This window comes from Stylophora pistillata, chromosome 6 (assembly GCF_964205215.1).
Source record: "Stylophora pistillata chromosome 6, jaStyPist1.2, whole genome shotgun sequence".
In the NCBI taxonomy this organism is placed as follows: domain Eukaryota; kingdom Metazoa; phylum Cnidaria; class Anthozoa; order Scleractinia; family Pocilloporidae; genus Stylophora; species Stylophora pistillata.
Window position 1 is genome coordinate 842,501 of NC_142524.1, and position 9,087 is coordinate 851,587.

The following is a 9,087-nucleotide window of genomic DNA, read 5'->3' on the forward strand; positions in this document are numbered from 1 at the left end:
TTTTAGGTGATTTCCGTAGGATAAATCAAGGATTTGATCCTTCTAATTTTCGCTTTCTTATCAAAGGACTGTCTTTGTAGGAAAACGATCACGGGACTTCAAGATATGCGTCAAATAAAGTTTTAAGTTAGATTTAACCGGTTGATACAGCCTTCGAGATCTTAGTTTGATTTGAAAATTTCACAAATATGACTCAGTGCCATAAAATACAAAGGAAAAGCCTTTAAGAAACGAGGTGACACACGTCAAATATATATTCAAGACTAATGACGTCACATAACCTGTCTTTTTTTTTTTTTTTTTTTTTTTTTTTTGTAAGCATGACTGTAGCGTCATGAGCATGTCTTTTTTTTTTTTTTTTCAATGCCCAAACTAGTTTTTGAAATCTCTGCTTTGGTGGATTCAAAATCAATTTTCACTTGTTACTTTGTCCTCGTGGATTATGACGCGCGAGTCTGAAATATCTATTTACACAGCTTTATGATCATATCCAACGGTATCACTGCATAATTACAAACATAACGTGGCTAGTTTTTGCTTTGTTGTACTCATTACCTTCGAGATATATTTCAGCAACGCGACCTGACCAATACTTCTGTTTCATCTCTTGACTCGCTGAGTCAGTTGATTTGCAGTAATCTCGGCGTCTTGAGTCATTCTACCCGGCTCAGGTGGGGAGCTTTCTTCAAACACATCAGCAGGTCTTTCGCCTATAAACAGGTGATCGGAGGTACTGCATGTTTTTTGAATTGGGATTCCATTTTATTCATCTTACATTATTAATGACTTTAAAAAACGGCACGTTGTCCCCTGCATCACTTTCTTTAGAGTTTATTCTCTTTATTAAGCTGAGATACAAAGTAAAGAAAGATGCAAGCAACCCGAAAAAAGTGTTATGGAGAGCATTTAGAGACCTTTGAAGACAGATATACATATTTATTTATTTATCGATCTATTCATCTATTTTTTTTAATATACTCTATCATTTCATTATTTTCGAGTGGAGATGGGTAAGAAATGGACGTACTCTATTCTTTGTGGCTGTTAGTTTTACTGATTTTTATGTATTCACCTTTTCATTTTTAGGGTCAGCAAGTTGTCAAAGTTACCATGAAATGTTACTTCCGATGCCTGGCTCATCTTCGGAGGCAAAGCTATATAATTTTAATCCTGGTGGCTTTATTGACTCTCATCAACCTGCTATGTGCGTGGAAAAATATATATCGGAAAGACAAGGAGTTCGAAATGAACAAACAGCAAGTTGCTTTTCTAAGGAAAACAACCAGCCTAGATAACACAATTTTAATGAACACTTGGCAATTTAGAGAAGACTATAAAAATACTCATTATTTTACCGGTGTTAGAAGATGGAAAAAAACGAGAAAACGAAGACAAGCAAAAAAGGCGATCCATCTCAAAAAATCAAAGTCACAAAAAGTAAAGGATTTCAAATCAATGCATAACATGGTGGTATCAATGAAGCGAAATGGCACCCGAGTAGCTAGAAAGAACAAGGGCTATTCCACGAAAGCCCCTGAGTTATCAGGCCAAAAGGAAGTGACATCAAAGGTGAGCGAAATAAAAAGCTTAATGTATTGATGTGAGGTAAAATGTTAAAACGTCCTAAACACTGGAATGGCAGGGCCCCAAATGTAACCTTTATTACTTCTAAGTAAGTTGTGCGCCGCCATGAACCTCAATTAATAAACCATTGAATACTTGTGCTGATCTGTTTGTTGATATTGTTCTCTGGGGATTTCTGAGTTGATAGACAATTTAAGTTATCACTGCTAAAGAGAGATTTTCCATTTAAAGGCAAAATACCCAGTGATACAGGCAGAACATGATCATGTGCACCGCGCCAGTTTATTAAAATCCACGCTGAAGGATTATGTTGAGGTCAGTAATTTTAACGTTGAGAACTCCAAGATGAAAGATACAGCAATAGTTATCCAAGGCGGACAACAAAGAATTATTTCACTCCAAAATAAATTAAACAGTAACTTCTTGAGACGTCGATCAAAATGTAGTGGTCTTGTCTTGAACCTCTTAATTGAGACCAGAATCTTTGTTCGGTTATCAGAAAATTTTTTAGGTGCGCAAGTTGCGAAAAAATGCATGCCGATTCATATGCTACTTCTGGAGGATATCCGCATGGTTAGAATACTTAAACAGTAGATAGGCACAACTGGATAATACAGACATAGACACTGCAAGAGGAAGGTCAAGGTCCAGTTCAATTAAACACTTTTCGCAGCTTCTCTCTCCGGTTATTTCGTGTCGGTCTGGTTTAATTTTTCATGATCATAATAGAGAGAGAAGTACTCTAATTATTTTTAACTCATTATTTGTCTCGTTTGTCTGTCTCACCACCAGTTGCACAATACAACAGCTGAAGTGGACTACACAGAGGTTAATGTTCAAGTATTCCAATCCGAATACGAAGCTGTGAGATCTTGCGAGCTCGTCGAAGAACATTGTCAAGCAATCTCAAAACTGAACAACATCATAGCCACTTACTCATTCCCAATCACCTCAGAGATTCTTATATCTGTCCATGGGAACTCCACTTTGTACGTGAAAGCTGCATTTATAAGCAAGCTCGGTAGGTATGGTGAACCGGCCGCACAAGAGCACAAATAATCATTCATAGGTTATCTATCGCCCGGAAACCAAGCTGCGTCTCAAAAAAGAAAGATATCCAGTTTTATTTTCATTCTAAATCTCCTTAAAATACCATCCGTTTATGAAACAAAACAAAAGTTATTCCGTGAAAACTTGAAGAAATGTGAGTCGTATAAAAAACCTGGACTAGCGAACAAAACACTTCTTAAATCGATTTTCAGCCTTTCGTAAGACTTAAAACTTAACGTCAATAATATGCCTCATCCGTTTTTTTTGTACACGACGCCGGGTTGCGAGGGTTAATAATTTGTGTGAGCACTGCAGGCGACAACGAGGTCTTTAACTCTGATTCTTATTTCTCATATTTTGTAGAATTTTCTATGAGTGGATTGTCGTGCGGTCTGGAACACTCCAACATACAGCCGTTTAATTCAACAGAGGAACAAAGCTGCAGACTTCCAGCTATCGACCCTTTCGATAAGAATGCCATGTCTTATTTTATTAAAATGTCACCCATGACTTGTGAGCTTGAAGCAACGTTGTTTACAAGATACCAGGACGGTTTGTTGGAGGTTGTCAACAGTCACGATAGAGGTAATTATAATGATCGGAGGTTTTTAGTATTTTTCTGATCATCGTAACCTGAAAAAAAAGCAGCTGTAATCTTAGACAAGTTGTAAAAATAGATTCTCTCTAACATCCCATTATGACCTAAGCCCCTCAAGTTGGGTATCAGCACCCTAGTAGACAGAGGAATTCCTCTTTCAGAGTTAGATATGACCCCCTGACGCGAATGGAAACTTCAGTAATATCGAGATGTTTATTCAACGCTGGAGAAGGGACGAAAATCAGTTTCAATTTGCAAATAAATGTCGCATGTAATATAATAAATAAATCATAAATAAAGACTTTATTTATACAGGGTAGCACGTAATAGCCACAGGCTTATTAACTTGTGGCCCTGATTTAATCAACTAATTACAAGTTAGAAATAGAATAACACTTAAAATTATGAAAAAAACATGCGATTTTCATATAAAACTCGATCACTAAATATGAAAATGGTGTAAAAATTGCTGGTCCCTAAAAAAACTTTCTCCACATGTTATGCTTAAAACAGGCTACAGAATCCACTTTCCTAGTAGATAAGGGTACATTATTCCAGAGTCGTGAAGCTGATACTGCGAATGTGCGTCCACCCTCGGTTTCTCTTTTATATTTAGGGCAAATAGCGTTGAAATTAGCGTACCCTGTATTCCGTTAATGACGTTTGTGATCAATTACTAGGTAATCATCCAGGTAGCTTGGTAGAGACCCATCTATACGTTTATGCATAATAGAGCATTTGTCTTTGTTACATTGTTCATAAAAAGGAATCCAGTGTAGCTTATTAAATAGTGCTACCGATGACGATTGGCGGTTTGCGTACAAGATAACTCCGTTGCGCGCTTTTGTAACTTTAAAACTCTATTTAATAACTCCTTGTCGCACGATGAGCAGATAACACTCACATAACTCAATACCGGGCGAATTATAGCATTATAGTATAGTAGGCGTTGAGATAACGACAAAAACACTCTAATCTTGCGTAATACAGCTATCCGCGAAGAAAGCCTCTTACAAATCGTTTCGACATGCAAATTAAAAGAAAGCATGTTGTCAATTTCTAAACCCAAAAGGGTAGCACTGTCTACAATTTTGAGGGTTGTACTCCATCTGTTGTAACATTCGGCAGATTGCAAATTAAACGTCTGAGTGCAAGTCTGTTCCCGGTAATCGTCAAAACCTTCGTCTATTCTTCGTTTAAAGGTAACTTATTTTCATTAGCACAAAGCTGAATTTCACTTACAGATGTGTTTAGAGAAAGTTCCAGTTGTGATATGTTCCTGAAATCCGAAGAAGTTTTAATTGTTGTATCATCGGCGTAAAGATCAATTTGAGAGCTGGCGGGTAAAGGTAGATCATTAATGAATAGAATAAAGAACAAAAGGCCCAAAATACTGCCTTGAGGAACTCCATGTTTAACTAGAGACTCGCACGATTCTGCTCCGCTTAAATGAACTGCTTGTTTTCTCTTAGACAAATAAGAACTACACCAACTGAGCTCTTGATAGACTATACCATAAGCCTCCAACTTCTTCAGTAGAAGTTCGTGATCGACCATTTCAAACGCTTTTCGGAAATCCACAAGCACCATACCAGAGACCCTGTCATTGTCCAGACTGAATCAACGATCATCGATAATTTTAATAAGAGCTGTCTCGCTACTGTGCTGTTTTCGGAACCCAGACTGTCTAGAGTAGACCAGATTATGATCATTGAGAAAGGTATGAAGACAATTTTGCATGTGACGTTCAATAACCTTCGACAAAACGGAAAGCATGGAGATAGGTCGATAATTACGGGGGTCGTACCTCGCACCACTTTTGAATAAAGGTGTCACCTTTGCAGTTTTCCATCGCGTAGGATATTCGCATGTAGAGAACGAAAGGTTAATTAACTTAGCAACACTCGGAGCAATAAAAGGAGCAGCGATACGTAGAAGACAAGCACTGATCTTGTCGATGCCCGAAGCTTCATTATCATGGTATATACTTGCGCACTAGATATATCGGGAACTGAAAACAAATCATTTGGACCCTTATGGGATTCGACAAAAATAATCAATCTGGAGAGGTCTGAAAGAGAATATGATTTATAACATAACCAAAGTAAAGCGCGCGCTCTGATTGGTCAATTTAGCGTCCCCCATTTGCCCATGGGTGTACGCTGCTGACGTGAGCAAATGCAAAGACTATTTTTCCGCGCGCGATTGTTTTTTCTGGTCACGTAAGATTTGTTGAATAAAAGGGAACTCTTTAGCTACAATGTATCAATGTTATGTTATAAAACAAATGGTAAACACCACAGCATACACTACTGAGTTATGGATGCACTTGGGAGGTTTGCTAAGCACTCAAGAAGCTAGAGTCGCTCTCGGCTATCGCCTCGAGCGACTCTTACGCTTCTTTCGTGCTTAGCAACCTCCCGCGTGCATCCATATCTCAATAGTGTACGCTGTGGTGTTTACCATTTGTTAAATGGTGTCACGTAATTTATCGGCTATCGTCGAAACATAGGAGTTAAAATAATTAGCCATTTCCAAAGGGTCTTCCACGTCATGTCCGTCAATTTTGTAACCAATTTTGCAGCCAAGATTGCACAAGAATCGCCTTATTCTGCTTAGCGACTGGTCTTCAAACGAACAATAAACTTTTCAAGTTGACCAATCAGATGTAACGTTAATTTAATTGCCTCATTCTGACTGCCCATTTGACACATGCGGGTTTTCTTTCTTCTGACCGATTTCTTGACTGCTGTGATTACTCTGAGATTAGTTTCCAAAGACTCTATCGAAATACGTATTGTTTCTTAAAAAAATAACTTCGGTGTCGTTTTTAATCTACAGGAGCACCTTTGAGGAGTATTTCTGTTCAAACCATTCACAGAATAAACGCCTCTGACTCGGGGTTCACTTTAGGAGAACAGCCGACTTTTTTAAAGTTCAAAGGCCCAACTTTGAAACTAGAACACGACTTTATACAAATCAATGCTGAGTTCTCCAACGGAATGATTCAAAAGGATTTTCATGCACAAGTTGTCCCGAAGCAAGAGGTATTGCAACGAACTGCTTCCCAGAGAACTGGTTTACCCTTCAATGTCATAATCTTGGCGTTAGATCAGACATCACAGGCAACTTTCCAACGTCTCCTACCAGAATCGTTCAAGTTTCTTCGCGATGAGCTCCAATCGTTTATTTTCGAGGGATTTTCTCTCGTGGGAGAGGCGACCACACCCCAACTCACAGCGCTATTAACTGGGAAGACTGTGGAGGAGAACTGTAAATTACACGAAGCACGAATTGGATTCGACAACGCTAAGTCTTTAGACGAGTGGCCCTTCATTTTCAACACCTTCAAGGAGCATGGGTATGCTACAATGTTTAGCGAAGATGCACCATCAATTGGTAAGGCGTCTTTATCTTTTCACAACTTTTTGTGATTAATTAAATTTCAAACAAATGAGTGGCAGCAGGAAGATATGGCTCACTTTCAATCCTTAACTTCAGCCGATTGATAGAGAGGTTCAGAAATGTCTACTTGGGTCAAATAATCTAGAATCGATCTCCCTAAAAGTCCAAAGGGTTCCTGGTTCCTGTTCGAGATAACTCAGGGTTGCTATTAAACGGGATTTGATCACTAGATCTTAAAAACCATTCTCGAACTATCAGTGTCAACAAAATCTACTCTACATTGATTAAAGAATTTTCTGAATGCTCGGATATTTTCCCCAAAATTTCCCCTTCCCATTCAGTCAAGAAGTACACCGTATTCTACAGAAATCCACAATTAATATAATCTCTTATCAATATATAGATCTTATTTGACGTTTTATTGTGTAGTATCACTGAGTGTTTTTACGAGTTGTGCCGTATTTTGACGAGCCCGTAGGGCGAGTCAAAATACAAATAACTAGTAAAAATACTCAGCGATACTACACAACAAAACGTCTAATAAGTTATTTATTATCCAACACGCCAAACTGTTATTTCAGTGCGGGCGAATTTCGTGGATATTGATTTACGGGGAGTGCGTGACAGAAGTATGCGAAGCGGAAAGGAATTGGCGATAAATGAAGAAATTTCCAAGTGGTCTAGCTGTTTTTCTTCGTTGTATTCATCTAACAAACTTGGATGTATATTTGCCAACCATTCTGACTCTTCGTCGTCGGAAATATGATTCAAATTGTCTGCCATTTCTTTTTCGTAACTACAATTCAACTCTTCGCTTGCACGATGCGAGAAAACCTGTTTAACCGGTACTCTAGTGTACAAATACCGCGTGATATTTGTACTCATGTATGGCGTTACTTATACTCTATGAAGTGTACTTGGATAATAAATTCTGATATGATACACTTTGCCTTTCAGCAACTTTTAACATGAGACTCAAAGGTTTCAACAAACCACCCGCGGATCACTACGCGCGGCCCTTTTGGTCAGCGGTGCCGCACAACTCTGACAGTGGACTTCATGCCTTCTGTATCAATGCACAACCACAGCACATTATTCAGCTTGAATACCTGAAAAGCCTGTTTAGAGCTTATCCCGGGACACTCAAGTTTGGATTCACTTTCGTGAGCAGTTTGTGCCATCATGAATCAATCATGCCACTTGGATCAGCTGCTAAAGACTTTTTAAAATTTTTTCAAGCCATCCGCGATTCTGGATCTTTGAATGATACGTTTTTTGTTGTCATGGGAGACCACGGGGCGAGAACGGGGGAGTTCCGCTCCACAATTCAGGGTAAACTGGAGGAGCGTTTGCCGCTCCTATCCATTGCACTTCCTTCTAAATTCCATTTTAAGTATCCAGAACTTGTGAAGAATCTCAAGCATAATACAAAAGTCATTACCTCACCTTTAGATCTACACGCAACCTTTATGCACTTATTGAAATACCCTGCCGACCCATCGAATTCTGATCTTACCCGAGGGACAAGCCTCTTTTCAGCGATCCCTCGGAATCGATCCTGCCAAGATGCTATGATTCCCGAGTATTTCTGCCCATGTGTCCAGTGGTTGCCTCTCAATACTACTCATGCGCACATTCGCATAAGTGCAATGCGCGCCGTCGACTTCATAAATAATTTACTTACGGAGGTTGGTCATCTTTGCGAGGAGCTATCAGTGAATGACATTATAAGTGCATGGCAGGAAATGTCCAGCATTAAAGTACAAACTTTTGATGGCATTGAGAACGGGATGGGTTTAGGATTTGGTAAAGCAAACTTTGAATCCACATCGATGCCCAATGAATGCACCTATCAGCTTAGATTTCGAACAAAGCCTGGTTACGGAGAATTCGAGACATCGGTTAAAATTATCGACGGGAAATTTATAGTGAGCGAACACATCAGCCGTATTAATATTTATGGTTCCCAGCCTAACTGCATCAAGGCTTCACACCCGCATCTTAGAAAATATTGTTACTGCAGCCACCAGGGCTGAAAGCTTGTCTACCTGCAGGTAACAATTGTAGTTTATGTTTAACAAGCTTCTCACTACGTATGATACACGATCCTCGCAGTAGAGAGCGCTATTTATGCAATAGCGAAAATCAAACCTGAAAAAAATCAGGCCTGTATGGGATTCGAACCACTGACCTCTGCGATACTAGTGCAGCGCTCTACCAATTGAGCTAGCAAGCTAACTGGGAGGAGGCCATTAAGTTGATTCGTAATAAACCCGAGATGATAAATCAGATATAATGAATATATGAAGTTCATATATTCATTGTAAGCTTCTCAATCTTGATTTGTTTTGTTATGCAGCAAATGAAATGCAAGCGCCAAGGAACCATTGTTATATCAGAACATAAAAAAACCTTTTCGTGTAAAAATACAGTTTGAACCGATTACAGAT

At 39.0% G+C, this 9,087-nt stretch overlaps 1 protein-coding gene across 1 annotated transcript in view; it reads left to right on the forward strand.

The window, feature by feature from the left end:
• LOC111342815 (uncharacterized) overlaps positions 1–9,087 on the forward strand; it is a 9,213-nt gene extending 126 nt beyond the window's left edge. The window contains exons 1-7 of the mRNA XM_088724547.1: positions 1–730; positions 1,087–1,569; positions 1,816–1,899; positions 2,377–2,605; positions 2,998–3,219; positions 6,074–6,631; positions 7,595–9,087. The exon at positions 1–730 is cut by the window's left edge and continues 126 nt beyond it. Of these exons, the coding sequence (XP_088580673.1) occupies positions 1,111–1,569; positions 1,816–1,899; positions 2,377–2,605; positions 2,998–3,219; positions 6,074–6,631; positions 7,595–8,673 (2,631 nt within the window). The 5' untranslated portion in view covers positions 1–730; positions 1,087–1,110 and the 3' untranslated portion in view covers positions 8,674–9,087. The remainder of the gene's footprint in view (positions 731–1,086; positions 1,570–1,815; positions 1,900–2,376; positions 2,606–2,997; positions 3,220–6,073; positions 6,632–7,594) is intronic.